We start from the raw sequence: 20,090 nt of genomic DNA, 5'->3' as shown, positions 1-20,090 counted from the left end.
AAAGTGAAACTTTGGGAAAATCCTCCCTGAAAATTTGGGTGAAATTTGGGTGAAATTCGGGATTTTTGCGGCATTTTTGCGGGATTTTTCTTTATTCCGGGAGGGTGGCGAAGCCATGCCCACCCCAATTAACCCCTCCCATCAATTAATTAATTAACCCCCCCTCAAATTTTGTGGGTGAAAAATCGGAATAATTCCAGAGAAATCCGGGAATTTTCTGTGGGATTTTCTTTATTTTCCCCTGGAACCCCCCCACCAAAAATTCCCATTTTTCCACCCAAAAAATTCCCCCTTTTTCCCCACCCCCAAATTCTCTTTTTTTTTCCCACTCCCAAATTCCCTTTTTTTTTTGTGTCCCGCCCCCAAATTCCCGGTTTTTTGCCCCAAAAACTCCTCTTGATTGTAGAAAAGCCCCAAAATTCCGCCCCCCCAGAAGATCCCAAGTGTACAAAAAAAGGAGGAAATCGCCCCAAAAAAACACGGGATTGGGGAAAAAAAATCCTGGGAATTTCTGGAAGGTTCTTGGAAAATTCCCCAGAGAGATTCTGGGAATGTTCCTGGGAAAAAATCGGAAAATTTCGGGAAATTTCCTGGAAGTTTTTGGAAAATTCTTGGGAAATTCCTGGGAAAAAAAATCTTGGAAAATCCTGGAAAATAAAATCCAAGAAATTCCCAGAGAATTCCAGGAAATTCCTGGAAAATTCTGGAAAAATTCTCAGAAAATTTCAGAAATTCCCCCTGAAAATTTCTGGGACACTTCCAGAAAATTCCTTGGGGGAAAAAAAAAGAAAGATCCGGAAATTCCTTGGGAAAAAAAAAAAAAAAAACAACCCTGGAAATTTTCGAAAAATTCCTAGAAAATCCCAGAAAAATCCTGGAAATTCCCAAAAAATCCTGGAAAATTCCTGGAAATTCCCAGAAATTCCCCGAAAAATCTTGGAAAATCCCAGAAAATCTCGGAAAAATCCTGGAAACCCCCAGAAAATCGCAGGGAAGTGCGGCGGCTCAGGCGCGCTCCCCGCGGATCCGCCGCGCCAGCTGGATGTCCTTGGGCATGATGGTGACGCGTTTGGCGTGGATGGCACACAGGTTGGTGTCCTCAAAGAGCCCCACCAGGTACGCCTCGCTGGCCTCCTGGGGACAGCGGTGACAGGACAGGGGTGACGTCACAGGTGTGACGTCATCACAGGTGTGACGTCATCACAGGTGGGACACCCACGGGGCCACCTGTCACCTCCTTGTCACCCTATGTCCCACCCCAGTGTCCCCAGACAGCCCCACCCGGTACCTGTGACACAGGTGTGGCACCCACGGGTGAGACAGGTGACAGCGATGGCGGCGCTCTGGGAGCGCAGGTGGGGGTTGGGGTGTCACTGTCTGTCCCCAGGTGTGTCCCCAGGTGTGCCCAGATGTGTCCCCAGGTGTGTCCAGGTGTGCCCAGATGTGCAGAGGTGTGTCCCCAGGTGTGTGCCCAGATGTGCAGAGGTGTGTCCCCAGATGTGTCCCCAGATGTGTCTCAGGTGTCCCAGGTGTGTTTTAGATGTATCCCCAGGTCTGTCTCAGGTGTCCCAGATGTGTCCCCAGATGTGCCCAGGTGTCCCCAAGTGTGTCTCAGGTGTCCCAGGTGTGTTTTAGATGTATCCCCAGGTGTGTCTCAAGTGTCCCAGGTGTATCCCAGATGTCCCCAGGTGTGTCTCCAGGTGTATCCCAGGTGTGTCCCCAGGTGTGTCCCCAGGTGTGTCCCCAAGTGTGTCTCTGCTGTCCCAGGTGTGTTTTAGATGTATCCCCAGGTGTGTCTCAGGTGTCCCAGGTGTATCCCAGGTGTGTCCCCAGGTGTGCCGAGGGGTGTCCCCAGATGTGTCCCCAGGTGTGTCCCCAGGTGTGTGCCCAGGTGTGTCCCCAAGTGTGTCTCTGCTGTCCCAGGTATGTTTTAGATGTATCCCCAGATGTGTCCCCGGTGTCCCCAGGTGTGTCCCCGGTGTGTCCCCAGGTGTGTGTCCAGGTGTGCTGAGGTGTGTCCACAGATGTGTCCCCAGGTGTGTCTCAGGCGTCCTCAGATGTGTCCCAGGTGTGTTTTAGATGTATCCCCAGGTGTGCCCAGGTGTGTCCCAGGTGTGTCCCCGGTGTCCCCGGTGTCCCAGGTGTGTCCCCTCACCTGCAGGGCCCCGATGGCGGCGCTCTGGAAGCGCAGGTCTGTTTTGAAGTCCTGGGCGATTTCCCTGACCAGCCTTTGGAAGGGAAGTTTCCGGATCAGCAGCTCCGTGGATTTCTGGTAACGCCGGATCTCGCGCAGTGCCACCGTGCCAGGGCTGGGGACAGCGACAGGGGACAGGCCTCAGGGCTTGGGGACACCTGAGACACACCCGGGGGCCCCCATGTCCCTGTCCCCCACCCCAATGTCCCCTCCCTGGCCCCCATCCCTCTGTCCCCCCTGTGACACCCTCACTGCTCTGGGGGTGGCTCCACCAGACGCCAGCCCCATGTCCCCCCTGTCGCGGTGTCCCCAGTGTCCCCCGGTGTCCCCAGTGTCCCCCGGTGTCCCCCCGGTACCGGTAGCGATGCGGTTTCTTGACGCCCCCGGTGGAGGGCGCGCTCTTCCGGGCCGCCTTAGTGGCGAGCTGCTTCCGCGGCGCTTTGCCGCCGGTGGATTTCCGAGCCGTCTGCTTGGTACGGGCCATCCCGGGCCGTCACAGCCTGGAAGAACCGGGAGAAACGGGGAAAAAACGGGAAAAACGGGCAGAGAACGTGACCGCGAGGCCTAGGGGCCTACAGCTCCCATGAGCGCCCCGCGCCGCGTCACGTGACCGCGCCCCCGCTCCTCATTGGCTGAGCACGAGTCCCACGCCGCCCCGAACTACCGCACCCAGAAGCCTCCGCGAAGCCCCCGCCGATTCGCCGGGGCGGCGGCAGTCACGCGCCCCCCCTTTGATCGACGTGCCTCGCAGCCAGTCACGTCCCGCCTCTCCGGCCAATCAGCGCGCGGCACCGCACGGAAGGCGGGACTGAGCCTAACCGTCTCCTCAGGCGACCCCGGTTCCCCCCCCACTCCCCCTTGCGCACCGGAGCTGTCCCGGTATTTCCCACCTATCACTCCCCGGTACCACCCTCGACCGCTTCCTCTCCCCCGCTACCTGCGAGCGGCGCTGACGAGCGGCGCTGGAACCGTGGCGGGGGAGTCCCGCGGTGCAGCTGCGGCGGCTTCGATCTCCCCCTTCCCGCCTTTCCCGGCAGAAAATGGCGGGTCCCGGCTGAGGGCGGTTTCCCGTCGTGCCCCGCGCGCCGCGGGGCGGGAACGCGGAGGGGGGTCGGCTGAGGTGAGGCCGCGCCGCCATTTTGGGCGTCCTGAGGGGAGCCGCGGGTCTGAGGCGGCCCGGGGCCTTTCCTCGCCTTTTAATTCCTTAATTCCCGAATTTCTGAACTCCGGGATGTTGTTTTTTGGTGTGGTTCGAGAGGTGTTCGGGAGAACTCGGAGCGAGGCGTGGCCGCCGTCAGTCCTCCCTCAGGTCTCTTTTTTTTTTCCCTCCCATGGAAACATCCAGTAGATGAAAAAAAAAAAAAAAAAAAAAAACAAAAAAAACCACAACAAAAACCAACCAAAAAACCCCAAAACCCACAAAACCAACCAAGAATTTCCATGGGGTCGGGAGGAGGCCCGGCCCCATCCCTCAGCTCCTTCTCCCTTCAAAACACTCAATTCCCCAAAAAAACACCCCAAAAAACCACACAAAAAACCACCCAAATCCAACTTCAAACTCTTTATTCCCAAAAGGCCACCGAGTCACGGAAGGCAACTGCAACAGGGGCTGAAAACATAAACGAGGGGGGGGAAATCAAATTATCAGATTTCTTTTGCTGTCTAAAAGAGGTTTTTCCACATTTTTCAGCCCATAAATATTCCGTGGGAGAAAAATCCCCCAAAAAGCTGAATTTGGCTGAAAACGGCGAAGGCGGTTTATTAAAAAAAAAACAAAAAAAAAAAAAAAAAAAAAAAAAATAAAAAAAAAGAAAGAAAAAAAAAAGAGGTTTGGGAGGGAGAGTAAAAGGCTTTTTTAGGGAAAAAAACAGGATTTGCAGGGGGAATAAAGGTTTTGGGGTGGAATGAAAGAGGGTGGGATTGGAAAGGTTTGGGGTGGGATTTGTGGGGTTTAGGGAGAAACTTGAGGGGGTTTTGGGGGGGATCTGAGGGATTTGGAGTTAAATTTGAGGGATTTAGGATGAAATTGAAGGGATTTGGGGTGAAATGTGAGGAATTCAGGGCGAAACCTGAAGGATTTGGGGTGAAATCTGGGGAATTTGGGGTGGCTCTGAGGGGTTTAGGATGGAATGAAGGGATTTGGGGTTCAGTCTGAGGATTTGGGGTGGGATTGAGGAGTTCAGGATGGAATGAAGGGATTTTGGGGTGAAATCTGAAGGATTTGGGGTGAAATCTGAAGGATTTGGGGCTCAGTCTGGGGATTTGGGGTTCAGGATGGAATGCAGGGATTTGGGGTTCAGTCTGAGGGGTCTGGGGTGGGATTGAGGAGTTCAGGATGGAATGAAGGGATTTTGGGGTGAAATCTGAAGGATCTGGGGCTCAGTCTGGGGATTTGGGGTTCAGGATGGAATGCAGGGATTTGGGGTTCACTCTGAGGGGTCTGCGGTGGGCGGTGGTGTCCCCCGTGTCCCCTCCCCACGCGGCCTCAGGGACCCGCCCGGTGCCGGCGGCGTTTTGGCGATTCCCGTCATGGAGCGTGGGGCGAGGGGCGGGGGCGCGGCGCTGTCGCGACATCTCGCGATATCTCACTGTATCTCGTGATACCCTGCCAATATCCACTGATATTTCCTGACATATCACAAGATATCTCCTGATATCTTGCCAGGATCCATCGATATTCCCCGATTTATCGCGAGATATCGCGACATGTCGCCGCAGCTTCTCCCCCCTTAGAGGGGCCTAGGCCAGGAGGGACTCGATGGTGGCCACGATCCGGAGCAGTTTGGAGTCGTTGTCCACGAAGCCATCGCCGTTCTGGGAGGGACAACACCCCAAAATCAGGGACAGGACCCCAAATTCGGGGAAGGAGCTCCCCAAATTCGGGGAGGGGCACCCCAAAATTGGGGAGGGGCACCCTAAATTCAGGAAGGGGCACCCACCTTTTTGGAGTGGACCAGGTGCTCCCCCACGGTCACCTCAAACCATCCTGTCACCTCCCGGGTGCCCTGGCCGCTCTGGGGGGACAGGGGGCACAGCTGAGAGACCCCCCAAAATCCTGGGTGTTCACCCCAAAAATCCTGGGAATTACACCCCCAAAACCCCTGAGATTTCCTCCCAAAATTTCCAGGGGATTCACCCCAAAAATCCCGAGACTCCCCAAATCCTAAGGATCCCCCCAAATCCTGTGGATCCCACCCCAAAAATCCCCCCAAAAACCCTGCGCCCCTTCCCTAAATCAACCCCTAAATTAACCCGGAACCCCAAACCAACCCCCCAGCCCCTTCCCCAAATCAACCCCCAAATCCCCCAAATGAACCCCAAACCCCCCAAATTAACCCCAACACCCCCAAATGAACCCCAAATGAACCCCAAATGAACCCCCCAAATCCCCCACCACGTCCAGGGCTCCCGGGAAGCGCCGCTCCAGCTCCTGCTTCAGCTTCTCAAACTGGAAATTTGGGGGGTCACAGATTATTGTGGGGTCTCCCCGGAGTTTTGGGGGGGTCAGGAATTGGGGGGATCAGGAATCTGGGGGTCAGGAATTGGGGGGTCGGGAATTGGGGGGTCAGGAATTGGGGGGTCAGGAATTGGGGGGATCAGGAATTGGGGGGATCAGGAATTGGGGGGTCAGGAATTGGGGGCGGGAGGTTCTCACCTTGGGTTTGTAGCCTCAGGCTCCGCTGTGGGAGGGGGGAAAAGGGAGGAAAGGGTTAAAAAAGGGACACCCCGAAATTGGGGACACCCCCCCCAGAATTGGGGACAAACCCGGAATTGGGGACCCGCCCCCAGAACTGGGGACCCCCCCAGAGTTTGGGGATCCCGGCAGGGCGCAGGGATTCCCCCAGGATTTGGGGACCCCCCCCGGGATTTGGAGATCCCCCCGGGATTTGGGGACCCCCTCCGGGATTTGGAGACCCCCCCGGGATTTGGAGACCCCCCCGGGATTTGGGGACCCCCAGTTCGGGCCCCCGGTACCAGTAAAGGACATGGACTCGGAGCGGCGCCATGGCGGACAGTGCGCATGCGCGGGGGCGGGGCCGGGGACAGCGGGGCGGGGCCAGCGGGGACACCAGTGACACCAGTGAGGGGACAGCGGGGACACCAGTGACACCAGTGTGGGGACACCAGTGTGGGGACATCAGAGTGGGGACACCAGTGTGGGGACACCAGTGAGACCAGTATGGGAACACCAGTGATACCAGTATGGGGACAGTGGTGACACCAGTATGGGGACACTGTTGGGACCAGTAAAACCAGTACGTGGCCACGGGGACAACAGGGAGGTGAACTGGTTATACGGGGGGGGGGTGTTATACTGGTGATACTGGGTTATACTGGGGGGTGCAGCCTCCAGTAAAAGCAGTTCTGGTGCACTGCCGTAACCAGTTCATTCCCCAGTATCACCCGTATAATCCCCCCAATATAACCAGTATAGCCCCCCAGTATAACCCAGTCCAACCCCCAGTATAACCAGTGTCATTTCCCCAGTAAAACCAGTATAAACCCCCAGTACAACCCTCCCAGTATAACCAGTACATCCCCCAGTACATCCAGTATAAACCCCCCAGTATAACCAGTATAACCCTCACAGTCCCTCCTAATCCCCTCCCAATCCCCTCCCAGTCCCTCCCAGTCCCGCCCCCAGTGTTCCCAGTCCCTCCCAGTCCCGCCCCCAGTGTTCCCAGTCCCTCCCAATCCGCCCCCAGTGTTCCCAGTCCCTCCCAATCCACTCCCAGTCCCTCCCAGTCCCTCCCCGTGCCCTCCCTGGCGGCGGCCGCGCCGATGGATCCCCGGGATCCGCTGGATCCGCTCGATCCCGGGGGGCGGGGGGGCCCCGGGGGGCGCCGCAGCTGATCCGGGGGGATCCCGGGGGGGTCCCGGAGGATCCCGGGGGGTCCCGGGGGATCCCGGCGCCCCCAGCCCCAGCCATGGGCGAATGGACCATCCTGGAGCGGCTGCTGGAGGCGGCGGTGCAGCAACACTCCACCATGATCGGCAGGTCAGAGAGCCCCGGATCCGCCCGGGATCATCCCAAAATCCACCCCAAATCCACCCTAAAACCATCCCAAAATCACCCCGGATCCACCCCCGGATCACCCCAAAATCCACCCCAAATCCACCCCGGAATCCCACCAAAATCCACCCCAAATCCACTCCGAAATGCACCCCGAATCCGCCCGGGATCACCGCAAAATCCACCCCACATCCACCCTAAAACCACCCCGAAATCCACCCCATATCCGCCCGGGATCACCCCAAAATCCACCCCGAAATCTACCCCAAATCCGCCCGGGATCACCCCAAAATCCACCCCGAAATCTACCCCAAATCCGCCCGGGATCACCCCAAAATCCACCCCGGATCCACCCCGGAATTACCCCAAAACCATCCCAGAATCCGCCCCAAAATCACCCCGGAATCATCCCCAAAACCCACCCCGGATCCATCCCGGAATCCGCCCGGGATCACCCCGGAATCCCCCAAGGGTGTGGCACTGGTGTGACATTGGGGTGACACTGGTGTGACACTGGTGGGACATTGGGGGCACTGGGGACACCGGTGTGACCCAGGTGTGACACTGGGGACATTGGGGTGACACTGGTGTGGCACTGGTGGGGCACTGGGACGGCCCCGGGGGGGTCGGGAAATGTCCCCACGTGTCCCCAAAACTGTCCCCATCCCCTGAGGGGGCACAGGTGTGACCCAGGTGGGATTTGGGGACAGGTGTGCCCCAGGTGTGACCCGGGGGAGATTTTGGGGGGATTTGGGGCCCCAGGTGTGACCCAGGTGGCCCCAGGTGTGACCCAGGTGGCCCCAGGTGACCGCGGGTGGCTCAGAGCCGCCCACGGGGAGCACGTGACCAGGTGAGCCACGTGACCGGGGCAGTCACGTGCCCGCCTTGGGGACAGGGAGGGGACACGGGGACGGGGGCGGGGCCTGGGCAGTGTGGGGCCGGGGGGACCCCCAAATCCAGGTGCAGACCCCTCCCCACCACCGAACCCAGTCCCCAGGTGTCCCCAAACCCCATTTTCCCCCCCAAACCCAGGATTCAATGGTGGTGATTTCACCCTCAGCTGTCCCCAGCTGTCCCCAAATGCTGTTTTCCCCCCAGCCCCAGGATCCTGCTGACGGTGGTGGTGATTTTAGCCCTAGATCTCATCCCCAGGTGTCCCTACGTGTCCCCAGGTGTCCCCAAACCCCCATTTTATCCCCAAATCCAGGATCCTGCTGACGGTGGTGGTGATTTTCCGCATCCTCATCGTGGCCATCGTGGGCGAGACGGTGTACGAGGACGAGCAGACCATGTTCATGTGCAACACGCTGCAGCCGGGCTGTAACCAGGCGTGCTACGACCACGCCTTCCCCATCTCCCACATCCGCTACTGGGTCTTCCAGATCATCCTGGTCTGCACGCCCAGCCTCTGCTTCATCACCTACTCCGTGCACCAGGCCGCCAAACAGCGCGAGCGCCGCTGCTCCTTCCTGCAGCCCCCCCTGGAGACCCCCAAAAAACCGCCCCGGGTCAACGGGGGCCTCGAGGGGGGTCCCAAGGAGGATGCGGAGGGCGGTGGGGGGATAACGGGCAGGGGGCTGAGGAGCGCCAAGATGAGGAGGCAGGAGGGGATCTCCAGGTTCTACGTCATCCAGGTGGGTTTTAGGTGAAATTTGGGGTGATTTGGGGGGTTTTGGGGGTTATTTGGGGGTTTTGGGGTTTATATGGGGTTTATTTGGGGGGTTTGAAAAGGCAGGAGGGGATCTCCAGGTTCTACGTGATACAAGTGGGGATTTTTTCCCCAAGAAAATAAGAATCTTTTTCCCCAAAAATGTAACTTTTTTTCCCCAAAAAAGACCTTTTCTCCCCTTTTTCCCCCAGGTGGTGTTCAGGAACGCCCTGGAGATCGGCTTCCTGGCCGGCCAATATTTCCTCTACACTGAGATGCTTTCCCCCCAAAAATGACATTTTTCCCCCCAAACTGAGATTTTTTTCCCCCAAAAACCTGAAATCGTTTTCCCTCACCCCAGGTGGTGTTCAGGAACGCCCTGGAGATCGGCTTCCTGGCCGGTCAGTATTTCCTGTACGGTTTCCACGTCCCGGCCATCTCCGAGTGCTCGCGGTACCCCTGCATCAAGGAGGTGGAGTGTTACGTGTCCCGGCCCACGGAGAAAAGTGTCTTCCTGGTGTTCATGTTCGCCGTCTCGGGCGTCTGCGTGCTGCTCAACCTGGCCGAGCTCAACCACCTGGGCTGGAGGAAGGTGCGTGCGGCCGTGCGCGGGGCCAGGGCCCGCAGGAAGTCCCTGGGGGGAGCGGCGGCAGCAGCAGGAGGAGGAGGAGGGGACGGGAGGAAGAAGGAGCCGGCGGTGACGGTGACGGCGCCCGTGACCTTGGGGAGGACGCAGTCCAGCGAGTCGGCCTACGTCTGATGGATTTGGGGTGGCTTTGGGGTCAGGATTTGGGGTCAGGACGCAGTCCAGTGAGTTGGCCTATGGGTGATTTGGGATTAGGATTTGGGGTTTGGGGTCAAGATTGGGGTCAGGACACAGTCCAGCGAGTTGGCCTATGGGTGATTGGGGGTTTGGGGTCAGGATTTGGGGTAGATTTGGGGTTTGGGGTCAGGATGCAGTCCAGCGAGTTGGCCTATGGGTGATTGGGGGTTTGGGGTCAGGATTTGGGGTTTGGGGTAATTTGGGGTTTGGGATCAGGATTTGGGGTCAGGACGCAGTCCAGTGAGTTGGCCTATGTGTGATTTGGGGTTTGGGATTTGGGGTCAGGACACAGTCCATTGAGTCGGCCTATGTGCGATGGATTTGGGGTTTGGGGTCAGGATTTGGGTCAGGATACAGTCCAGCAAGTTGGCCTATGGGTGATTGATTGATTTGGGGTTTGGGGTCAGGACTGGGGTCAGGACACAGTCCAGCGAGTCGGCCTCTGTGTGATTTGGGATGGATTTGGGATTTGGGGCAGGGAAGAGTCCAGCAGGTCAGGTCACGTGTGAGGGCAGTGGGATTGGGATTGGGGTCAGGGTTGGGATTGGGGTCAGGAATTCAGCCCCAAACTGGAGCCAGAACCGTGAGGATTTCGTCCCCAAACCGACGGGAACTCGTTGGGATTTCACCCCAAAACTGTCGGGGTCTGGAGCCAAAACTGCTGGAATTTCATCCCTAAAAAATGCTGGAATTTCACCCCAAAATTCCCGGGGTTCGGAGCTGAAACCATCGAGAGCTGGAGCCACAGGAACTGGAGCCACCATCGCCAGGATTTGTGTTCCCAAATCCTTGGAATTTGTCCCCAAAATGTGGGATTTGTGTCCCCAAATCCCTGGGGTTTGTCCCCAAAACTGTGGGATTTTATCCCCAAAACTGTGGGATTTTTATCCCCAAAACGGTTGGATTTTTATCCCCAAAATCCCCGGGGTTCAGACCTAAAATTGTTGGGGTTTTCAGACCCAAATCCTTGGAGTTTGTCCCCAAAACAGTTGGGGGTTTTTTTAATGCCCCAAATTCCGGGATTTCATCCCAAATTTCTGCCCCAAAATGGTCACTGGGTTTTTCACTCCCAAAATCACCAAGAGTTTCCCCCCTCAATTCCTGGACTTTGGACCCCAAATTCCCAACCTTATCGCCAGATTTGTTGGGATTTTTAGGGATAAAAATCCCCAAAATTCCCTCCTGGAATCTGAACCCCAAAAAAACCCAATTTCAGGGTTTTACCCCAAAAGCTGCTGCTTTTTCCCCCAGATTTTGGGATTTTATTGCCCTGAACTGATTTTTGGGGCCCCCCAAAAGGTGCAAAAGGGGCCGTGGGGATTTGGATTTATTTGGGATATTTGTGTTTATTTGGGATATTTCTCTTTATTTGGGGGATTTGTATTTATTTAAAGGGAAGGTTTTTATTTATTTCGGGGCAAATTTCCTTAAAAAAGGGATTTGTATTTATTTGGGGTGGATTTATTTGGGCTATTTGTATTTATTTGAGGGAGGTTTGTATTTATTTTAGGCAAAGTTTTTATTTATTTTGGGGTTGATTTATTTAAAAAGGAGATTTGTATTGATTTGGGGTGGGTTTATTTGGGAGATTTGTATTTATTTTAGAGATTTGTATTTATTTGGGAGGATTTATTGGGGGGGAATTTGTTATTTATTTTGGGGATCATTTATCTGAAGGGGGACGATTTGTAATTAATTGGGCTGGATTTATTAAAAGGAAGGATTTGTATTTAATTAGGCTGGATTTATCTGTATTGATTTTGAAAGGGGGGGTCCTGGGCTGTTCCCCCCCCAAATTTGTGGTCCCTGAACCCAAAACATGGGCTCAGAACCCAAAAAATTGCTTAAAATTCCCCCAAAAAGTGCTCAGGACCCTCCAAAAATGAGTTCAAAACTCCCTTAAAATGGGTTCAAACTCCCCTAAAATGGGTTCAGAGCCCCAAAATGTGCCCAGACCCTCCCAAAATTGTTTCAGCCCCCCCCCCAAAATGAGCTCAGATTCCCCAAAATGTGTTAAACCCCCCCAAATGGGCTCAGACCCCCAAAAAATGGGCTCAGAACCCTGAAAATGGGTCCAAATCCCCCCAAAATGGGCTCAGAACCCCCCAAATTGTTTCCCCTTTTCCCAAACAAACCCCCCCCAGACCCACAAAAGTTAAAATTTTATTTTAATTTTAATTTTGATTTTGCTGGTCCCGGTCAGAGCCTGGAACAGAAGCGGGAGGGGGCTCAGGGGGGGTCCCAAATTTGGGGTTTTCCCCCCGTGAGCCCCCCCAGACTCACGTGATGGAGCGGAAACTTCTCTTCTCCACAAACTTCAGCCGGTACCGGCGCCGGAACCTGGGGAAAACGGGGCAAAAACGGGGAGAATTGGGCAAAAATGACAGAAAACGGGGCAAAAACAGGGAGATTTGGGCAAAAAATAAAAGAAAGTGGGGAAAAAATGACAGAAAATGGGGCAAAAATGGGGAGATTTAGGGGAAAATGAGAGAAAACAGGACAAAAAAACAGTGAGAATTGGGCAAAAATGTCAGAAAAAGAAGAGAACTGGGAAAAACCTCCTGAGTTCTGGGATAAAATTTTGTGCTTTTTCCCCTGAATTTTGGGGGTTTTCTTCTGAAATGTTAGGATTTTTTTTTCCCCTTTAAAGTTTTGGGATATTCCCCCCCCCCCCAAATTCAGGATTTTCCCCCATAATTGGAGTTTTCCCCAGTTTTGGGGACTCACTTGGCCCTTTCCCGGGGCTCGATGAGGTTCCTCCTCTGGAGGCTCTTGAAGCGATCCCTGAGCACGCTCCCCTCGGGCTGCAAAGGCACAACACAACAAATCTGGCCTCAGGAAACCGGCATTCTTTTTAGGAGGGGTTTTAGGATTTTTTAATGGAATTTTTTTCGAAATTTTTCAGAATTTTTTTAGGATTTTTTTGGAATTTTTTTCGCATTTTTTCGCATTTTTTCGGATTTTTTAAAGACTTTTTAGGATTATTTTTAGGATGTTTTAAATATTTTTTATAAGATTTTTCTCGGATATTTTAAAGATTTTTGTAAGATTTTTTTGGAATTATTTTTCGGATTTTTTCAGGTTTTTTTCAGATTTTTAAAAAATTTTTGTAAGATTTTTTTATTTATTTTTTTGGATTTTTTTCAGAATTTTTTTCGGATTTTTTAAAGACTTTTTAGGATTATTTTTAGGATTTTTTTAAAGATTTTTATAAGATTTTTTAAAAGATTTTTTTAAAGATTTTTTAAAAATTTTTGTAAGACTTTTTTTTTTCGGGTTTTTTTAAAGATTTTTATAAGATTTTTTTCGGATTTTTTTTTTTTTTAGGATTTTTTGGAGTTTTTCTTTAGGATTTGTAAAAGATTTTTATAAGATTTTTTTCAGCTTTTTAAATCATGCTTTTAGGATTTTCCTAGGATGTTTTTTTTTCATTATAATTTTTCTGGTTTTTTATGATTTTTTTAGGATTTCCACCCCCCGGGGCTCTCCCAGCACCCTCAGCCTCCTCAGGGTTTTCATCCACACGACAAAAACCCTGGAACCCCAAAATCCTTCACATTCCCAGGGCTGGGAATTCTCACAGCGCAAGGATGGGTCTCATCCCCGAGTGCTGGGAGCCCCAAAACCCCCCAAAATTGGGCTTTTTCCCCCCAAAACTCCACGCACCCGGAGCCTCCGCAGGGACTCAGGGAGTTCCTCACTCAGCTGCACCTCGGGCCCCAGGTCCTCGTACCTGAAACAGCCCCAAAATTGGCATTTCTGAGCCCAAAACAACCAGGGGAGATCCCAAATTCCCACCCCAAATTCTCTTTGTTCGCCTCCAAATCTCTGGTTTTCGGCCCCAAAATATTTTTCTTCCCAAATCCTCATTTTCCTCACCTTAAATCTCCTTTTTCCTTTCCCAAATTTCCCTTTCCCTCCTCAAATCCCCTTTTTCATCCCCTTTTTCCCCTCCCCAAATCCCCGTTTCCCACCTAAAATCCCCTTTTTCCTTCATCTGTCCCTCCCCAAATCCCCATTTATCCTCATTTTTCCCCCATTTCTCCTCAATTTCCCCACCTGACCCTCCCCAGCTGTCAGGGTCCCCATTTATCCCAGTTTACCCCAGTCCATCCCAGTTTATCCCAGTCTATCCCAGTCTATCCCAGTCTATCCCAGTTTACCCCAGTCCATCCCAGTTTATCCCAGTCCATCCCAGTCTATCCCAGTCTATCCCAGTTTACCCAGTCCATCCCAGTTTATCCCAGTCCATCCCAGTCTATCCCAGTTACCCCAGTCCATCCCAGTTTATCCCAGTCTATCACAGTTTATCCCAGTCCATCCCAGTCCATCCCAGTTTACCCCAGTTTACCCCACCTGACCCCCCCCAGCCGCCGCGGTTCCCGTTCCCACCATTCCCAGTCTATCCCAGTCTATCCCAGTTTACCCCAGTCTATCCCAGTTTACCCCACCTGACCCTCCCCAGCCGCCGCGGTTCCCGTTCCCGCCGTTCCCAGTTTATCCCAGTCCATCCCAGTCTATCCCAGTCTATCCCAGTTTACCCCACCTGACCCTCCCCAGCCGCCGCGGTTCCCGTTCCCACCATTCCCAGTCTATCCCAGTTTAATCCCAGTCTGTCCCAGTTTACCCCACCTGACCCTCCCCAGCCGCCGCGGTTCCCGTTCCCGCCGTTCCCAGTTTATCCCAGTCCATCCCAGTCTATCCCAGTTTACCCCAGTCTATCCCAGTTTACCCCAGTTTACCCCACCTGACCCTCCCCAGCCGCCGCGGTTCCCGTTCCCGCCGTTCCCGCTCCCGTTGCCGCTCCCGTCGCCGTTGCAGCAGCTGCAGCTCCCGCAGCCGCAGCGCCCGGCGCAGGGAATGCAGCTGGAACAGCCCCTGGCGCCTCTGGGCGGCCAGCCGGGCCCGGGCACGGGCTGCAGCCTGCAATTAACCAGTAATTATCTTTAATTATATTGATTGATCATTGATCCCACCCCTGAGTCACTGATCCTATAACTGACCCTATATCTGATCCTATATCTGACCCCATAACAGCCCCACGGCGGCCAGCCGGGCCCGGGCTCGGGCTGCAGCCTGCAATTAACCAGTAATTATCTTTAATTATATTGATTGATCATTGATCCCACCCCTGAGTCACTGATCCTATAACTGACCCTATATCTGATCCTATATCTGACCCCGTAACAGCCCCACGGCGGCCAGCCGGGCCCGGGCTGCAGCCTGCAATTAACCAGTAATTATCGTTAATGACACTGATTAATCACTGATCCTGTCCCTGAGTCACTGATCCCATCCCTGATCCCACAGCTGACCCTATATCTGATCCTATATCTGATCCTATATCTGACCCCATAACAGCCCCACGGCGGCCAGCCGGGCCCGGGCTGCAGCCTGCAATTAACCAGTAATTGTTATTAATTATATTGATTGATCATTGATTCTGTCACTGAGTCACTGATCCCATCCCTGATCCCATAGCTGATCCTATATCTGACCCTAGAACAGCCCCAGTGCAGAACCCTAATTCCCATTTCCCCCCCAAATTCCCATTTCCCCTCCCAAATTCCCAATTTCCCCCTCAAATCCCCATTTCCCCATCCCAAATCCCCATTTCCCCCCCAAATTCCCATTTCCCCATCCCAAATCCCCATTTCCCCTCCCAAATTCCCCCTCAAATTCCCATTTCCCCTCCCCAAATCCCCATTTCCCCATCCCAGATCCCAATTTTCCCCTCCCAAACCCCCAGTTCCCTCACCTTGTCCCTCTGCTCCCTCTCCCTCCGGCGCTGTCTCTCCGTTTTCCTCCCGGGCTGTTCCCGGTTCCTGGGGGGCTCCTGGGGCTGCTCCTGCCCCTCCTCATCCTCATCTTCCTCCTCCTCCTCCTCCAGCAGCCCCTGCAGCTGCTCCTGCAGCACGGCCTCCTGCACAAACAGCGAGGGTTGGGTCAAATCCCCAGTTTAGGGGATCAAATTACAAATTCTAGGGGTTAAACCCCAAATTTTGGGGATTAAATCCAGAATTTTGGGGATCAAATAATGAGTTTTGGGAGTGAAATCCCTAATTTTGGGTCCCAGACCCCAAATTTCGGTGCCCAGACCCCAAATTTCAGGGCCCACGCCCCAAGTTTTGAGGCTCAGACCCCAAATTTCATGGCCCAGACCCCAAATTTTGGGTCCCAGATCCCAAATTTTGAGGCTCACACCCTGAATTTTGGGTTCCAGATCCTAAACTTCAGGGCCCAGACCCCAAACTTTGAGGCCCAGACCCCAAATTTTGGGTCCCAGATTCCGAATTCCGGTGCCCAGACCCCAAATTTTGATGCTCAGACCCCGAATTTTGGGTCCCAGACCCCACATTTTGAGGCTCCCACCCCGAATTTGGGGCCCTGTCCCACCTCCGAGGGCGGCTCCTCGGTGACCTTCAGCCTCCGCTCCACCTTCTGCTCCTCCCTCGTCCTCCTCAGCTCCAGCTCCAGCGCCCGGCGCAGCAGGGCCTGCCCAGGGCAGGGTCACCCCAAAATGGCCAAAACCACCCCAAAAATCTACCCTGGGACCCCCAAAACCCACCCTGGGAACCCATAAACACCCCAAAACGGCCAAAAACACCCCAAAAATCTACCCTGGGACCCCAAAACCACCCTGGGAACCCATAAACACCCCAAAACGGCCAAAACCACCCCAAAAATCTACCCTGGGACCCCAAAACCACCCTGGGACCCCAAAAACACCCCAAAACGGCCAAAACCACCGCAAAAATCTACACTGGGACCCCAAAACCACCCTGGGAACCTAAAACCACCCCAAAACGGCCAAAAACACCCCAAAAATCTACACTGGGACCCCCAAAACCCACCCCTGAGTCCCCCAAGAAACACCCTGGGAGCCCAAATAACCCACCTGGGAACCCCAAAACCTCCCAAAACCCCACCCTGGGATCCCAAAAACCCCTCAGGAGCCTCCAAAACCCCTCAAGCCTCCCCCAAAAATCCCCTCAGAACCCCTTCCATGACCCCCCAAAACCCTCTTCAGGACCCCCCAAAAACCCCCCAAACCCCCTGAGGACCCCCCAAAACCCCCCCAAACGCCCTGAGGACCCCCAAACCCCCTGAGGACCCCCCAAACTCCCTGAGGACCCTCAAAACCCCCTGAGGACCCCCCAAAACCCCCCAAACACCCTGGGGACCCCCCCAAACCCCCTGAGGACCCCCCAAACTCCCTGAGGACCCTCAAAGCCCCCTGAGGACCCCCCAAAAAACTCCAAACGCCGTGAGGACCCCCCCAAATTCCCATATGACCCCCCAAACCCCCCGAGGACCCCCCAAAGCCCCCCAAAGCCCCCCGAGGACCCCCAAGCCCCCCAGAGCCCTCACCTGGTGCTCCTCGAAGGGGGGGTTGTAGGAGCCCCCCTGGCCGATCACCTCCACGGGGGGGAGGGGCGAGGGCTTGGCCTGGAGCCGGGGGGGGCGCTGGGAACGGGGGGGACACCCCAAAATGAGACCCCAAAATCCCGGGGGGGGTCCCGGGGGAGATTTGGGGGTCACTGGGGGGGTCCTGGAGGATTCTGAAGGGGTCTGGGGGGGATTTGGGGGGTCTTGGGGGGGTTTGGGGGGAATTTGGGGCGTCCCAGGGGAGTCTGGGGGGCTCACAGAAGGATTTTGAGGTTCCCAGGGATGTTTTGGGTGGTCCCAGGGAAGTTTTTGGGGTCTCAGGGCAGATTTTGGGCTCTTTAGGGGCTCTCAGGTAAAATTTGGGGGTGATTCTTGGAAGTCCCAGGGATATTTTGGGCTGTTTGGGGGTTCCCAGGTGAATTCTGGGGTGATTTTGGCCTGTTCTGGGGGTCCCAGAAGGGATTTTGGGTGTTTAGGGTTTCCCAGGTGAGTTCTGAGGTGTTTCTGGGGTGTTTTTGGGGGTTCCTTTACCTGCACTGGCTGTTTCTTGGTCTGCTGAAGGTACCAGGGGTCCTGCCCAGCCAGGGGGGCATCCAGGGGGTCTGGGGGGGCCCCCAGAGCTCAGCCAGGGGTCCCCAAAACCCCCCAAATCACCCCAAAAAACTGGGGTCCCTCCTCACCCCAAAGCCCCCTGAAAATCCCAACAAATTCCCCCAAAAATCGCCTCCCCAACCCCAAATCCCCTCAAAAGTTACCCCAAAATCCCAACGAATCTTCCCAAAATTGCCCCAAAACCCCCCCAAATTTTTTTTCCAGCCTCCCAAAAATCGCTCCCTTAACCCCAAACCCTCCCAAAAAACCGCCCCAAAATCCCCCAAAAAATCCCTCCAAAATTCTTTCAATCCCCTCAAAAATCCCAACGAATTTTTCCAACCCCAAATGCCCCCCAAAATGAGCCCAAATCCCCCCAATTCCCCCCCAGACTCACTGTTCTCCCCCCAGATGTCGTAGAAGCTCCTCTGGGGGTCAGAGCGTCCCAACTCTGGAGGTTTTGGGGTTTTTGGGGGGTTTTTGGGGTCCCCCCTGAGGCTGAGGCGAGCCCTGAGGCGTCTCTCCTCCCGAGGGAAAATCCCTTTTTGGGCTTTTTTAGCCCAAAATTCCCGACGTCGTTTTTCTTTCCTCCCGTTGGGGGTTTGGTGGGCGCTGATGCTGCTCAAAAAAATATAAAGGGAATAAAAAAAAAAGCCCAAAAAACGAGATCCCAAAAATCCGGGAGGGAAATTGGGGGGTTTGGGGAGGGATTCACCTCACAAAACCCCCAAAATTCTACCCAAAGATCCTTCCCAGAGCTGGAGTTTTAGAGGGAAAAAAGCCCCAAAATCGAACTTTTAGAGATAAGAGGGCCCCAAAATCAAAAAATCTTCCCCAAACTCAATTTTTTGAGGAAGAAAAGAACTTCAAAATCCCCCCAAAAGTGAAGTTTTTAGAGAGAAGAGAGTCCCCAAAGATCAAAAATCCCACTCGAGATCAAATTTTTAGAGAGAAGAGAGCCCAAAGAGCCCTGAAATCCCTCCCAAAATCAATTTTTGAGAAGGAGGAGAGCCCCAAAAATCAAAAAAAACCCACCCCAAATTCGCCCCAGACTCACTCCTTGGGCGGCGGCACCTTGGACAGGGGCTGCAGAACCAGGTCCACGTGAAGGGGTTTCTGAGCGGGTTTCTTCTGCCGCCGACCTGGGCACGTTTGGAGGGGTCACAGCACCCGAAAAACCCTCGCGAAAGGTGAAATTGGGGGAGAATTTACAAAAAAAATCTCACCTTTAGGAGCGCTTCCAGTGTCCAGGAAGAAAAGGCCTTCGTTCGGCTGCTCTGAGATCAGACCCCTGAAATTTAGAGGGTTTTAGCCCCCAAATGAAAGATTCCCCCTGAATCTCGGAGACCCTCAAATGTTTTTCACTCTTTCATTTCGATCCCTTTCCAATCTCCCTTTAAAACCCTCCAGGAGCTTTGGGATCACCCCAAAACCTCCCGAGCTCCCTCACATCCCTCGGAGCTCCCCGAAGCCCCTGAGGCTCCCTCCTCTCACCCCGCCGCTCGCTCCTGCAGCCCCACATCCTCCAGGAAATCGCCGATTTCGCGGCCCAGCTGCGCTTCGGGGCCGCTCCAGCGCTTCCAGCCCTTTTTGCGGTTGCGGGGGCCGCGGGAGCGGCGCCGGGAAGCGGCGGAGGGCCCGGGCCGGGTCGCGGGGTTAAAGGCGAGGAACGATTCGGCCGCCGCCATTTCGTGAGGGAGACGCGTGAGGGGAAGCGGAAGTGGCCTGAGGCAACTTCCGGCCGCCGCCACGGCGGGAAAGGGGCGGGTAGAGGCCGCCATCTTCGAGAGGGAGGGAGACCGCCGCGCCGCCATTTGAGGAAGGTCGAGGAGTCCAGATGCGCCCAAAAAGCGGCTTTAAAACACTCCCAGATGTTCCTCAACCTCCCGAACCCGCCACGAGTCTTCTCAGATGTTCCCCAACCCCCGCTCCTGGCGTCCCGCGGAGGAAAGGCCTCGCCTCCATCTTGTGAAGGACTGTAAAATAACATAAGTCGTCGTTGTCTAGAGGAACGGAAACGTTTTCTTCGCGTTTTTGGGAAGGATCGGATCAAGAATTGCCGCCCTCAGGGGAAGGACCGGAAGCGCTCTCGTCGCCATCTTGGTAAGGACCAGAAACGAAGAGTCGTCGCCGCTTCGGGAAGGGAGGGAACCGGAATGGGCGCCATCTTTGGGAGGACCGGAAAAGCTGCGCCGCCTTTTTGAGAAGGGTTTGGCGGGACGTGACGTCATCTTGAGGAGGTCGGGGTCCCTCAGCGGCTGAGGCGACCCATGAGCCCCAAATTCCCCCAAATTAGCCTCTAATCCCCCCAAAATGTGCCCCAAATGTGTCTCAAAATGTGCCCCAAATTCCCCAAAATGAGCCGAAATCCTTCAAATGTTCCCCAAATTTACCCCAAATCCTCCCCAAACGCGCCCTTTGCCCCCCTGGA

The 20,090-nt window shown here is 54.6% G+C and overlaps 4 protein-coding genes and 1 long non-coding RNA gene across 6 annotated transcripts; 2 read left to right on the top strand and 3 right to left on the bottom strand.

The window, feature by feature from the left end:
- Window positions 1–822: 822 nt before the first annotated feature.
- Window positions 823–3,286, bottom strand: LOC136374773 (histone H3.3A). The gene is made up of 4 exons (XM_066340163.1): window positions 3,132–3,286; window positions 2,551–2,694; window positions 2,156–2,309; window positions 823–1,134 (listed from the first exon to the last, which is right to left on the bottom strand). Exons 2-4 carry the CDS (start codon window positions 2,676–2,678, stop codon window positions 1,006–1,008), a joined length of 411 nt encoding a protein of 136 aa, XP_066196260.1. The 5' UTR covers window positions 2,679–2,694; window positions 3,132–3,286; the 3' UTR covers window positions 823–1,005.
- A 511-nt stretch (window positions 3,287–3,797) lies between these two features.
- On the top strand, window positions 3,798–4,968 carry LOC136374769 (uncharacterized). 2 transcript variants are annotated; one of them, XR_010745972.1, is made up of 3 exons: window positions 3,798–4,338; window positions 4,468–4,784; window positions 4,838–4,968. It is a non-coding gene; the product is annotated as an uncharacterized lncRNA (long non-coding RNA). The 2 variants fall into 2 exon arrangements; XR_010745971.1 differs by having other exon boundaries at window positions 3,798–4,358.
- On the bottom strand, window positions 4,804–6,226 carry SELENOW (selenoprotein W). The gene is made up of 5 exons (XM_066340157.1): window positions 6,170–6,226; window positions 5,850–5,874; window positions 5,589–5,642; window positions 5,134–5,208; window positions 4,804–5,008 (listed from the first exon to the last, which is right to left on the bottom strand). The coding sequence occupies exons 1-5, from the start codon at window positions 6,199–6,201 to the stop codon at window positions 4,934–4,936; spliced, it is 261 nt and encodes an 86-aa protein (XP_066196254.1). The 5' UTR covers window positions 6,202–6,226; the 3' UTR covers window positions 4,804–4,933.
- A 684-nt stretch (window positions 6,227–6,910) lies between these two features.
- On the top strand, window positions 6,911–9,616 carry LOC136374767 (gap junction delta-2 protein-like). The gene is made up of 3 exons (XM_066340156.1): window positions 6,911–7,193; window positions 8,416–8,842; window positions 9,218–9,616. Exons 1-3 carry the CDS (start codon window positions 7,123–7,125, stop codon window positions 9,614–9,616), a joined length of 897 nt encoding a protein of 298 aa, XP_066196253.1. The 5' UTR covers window positions 6,911–7,122.
- A 2,222-nt stretch (window positions 9,617–11,838) lies between these two features.
- Window positions 11,839–19,385, bottom strand: NOP53 (NOP53 ribosome biogenesis factor). Its single transcript, XM_066340159.1, has 13 exons — window positions 19,154–19,385; window positions 18,886–18,950; window positions 18,717–18,801; window positions 18,057–18,277; window positions 17,600–17,670; window positions 17,051–17,146; window positions 16,076–16,174; window positions 15,438–15,602; window positions 14,427–14,602; window positions 13,346–13,412; window positions 12,407–12,483; window positions 11,963–12,019; window positions 11,839–11,885 (listed from the first exon to the last, which is right to left on the bottom strand). Exons 1-13 carry the CDS (start codon window positions 19,345–19,347, stop codon window positions 11,879–11,881), a joined length of 1,380 nt encoding a protein of 459 aa, XP_066196256.1. The 5' UTR covers window positions 19,348–19,385; the 3' UTR covers window positions 11,839–11,878.
- Window positions 19,386–20,090: the final 705 nt, after the last annotated feature.

The sequence above is a fragment of the Sylvia atricapilla genome, unplaced genomic scaffold (genome assembly GCF_009819655.1).
Source record: "Sylvia atricapilla isolate bSylAtr1 unplaced genomic scaffold, bSylAtr1.pri scaffold_125_arrow_ctg1, whole genome shotgun sequence".
Lineage (NCBI taxonomy): Eukaryota > Metazoa > Chordata > Aves > Passeriformes > Sylviidae > Sylvia > Sylvia atricapilla.
Note: the sequence above shows the minus strand (reverse complement) of the source record. Positions and strands in the feature narration are given on the sequence as shown.

Excerpts from the sequence above, each read along its gene's own strand:
- NOP53 (XM_066340159.1), bottom strand. The coding sequence starts at position 19,347 with ATGGCGGCGGCCGAATCGTTCCTCGCCTTTAACCCCGCGACCCGGCCC. Across the intron at positions 17,147-17,599 it reads CCAAGAAACAGCCAGTGCAG|CGCCCCCCCCGGCTCCAGGC; the intron begins GTAAAGGAACCC and ends CCCCGTTCCCAG. Across the intron at positions 15,603-16,075 it reads CCGAGGAGCCGCCCTCGGAG|GAGGCCGTGCTGCAGGAGCA; the intron begins GTGGGACAGGGC and ends CTGTTTGTGCAG.
- LOC136374767 (XM_066340156.1), top strand. The coding sequence starts at position 7,123 with ATGGGCGAATGGACCATCCTGGAGCGGCTGCTGGAGGCGGCGGTGCAG. Across the intron at positions 7,194-8,415 it reads CACTCCACCATGATCGGCAG|GATCCTGCTGACGGTGGTGG; the intron begins GTCAGAGAGCCC and ends CCCCAAATCCAG. Across the intron at positions 8,843-9,217 it reads CCAGGTTCTACGTCATCCAG|GTGGTGTTCAGGAACGCCCT; the intron begins GTGGGTTTTAGG and ends CCCTCACCCCAG.
- LOC136374773 (XM_066340163.1), bottom strand. The coding sequence starts at position 2,678 with ATGGCCCGTACCAAGCAGACGGCTCGGAAATCCACCGGCGGCAAAGCG. Across the intron at positions 2,310-2,550 it reads AAGAAACCGCATCGCTACCG|CCCTGGCACGGTGGCACTGC; the intron begins GTACCGGGGGGA and ends CGCTGTCCCCAG. Across the intron at positions 1,135-2,155 it reads CCGCCATCGGGGCCCTGCAG|GAGGCCAGCGAGGCGTACCT; the intron begins GTGAGGGGACAC and ends CGCTGTCCCCAG.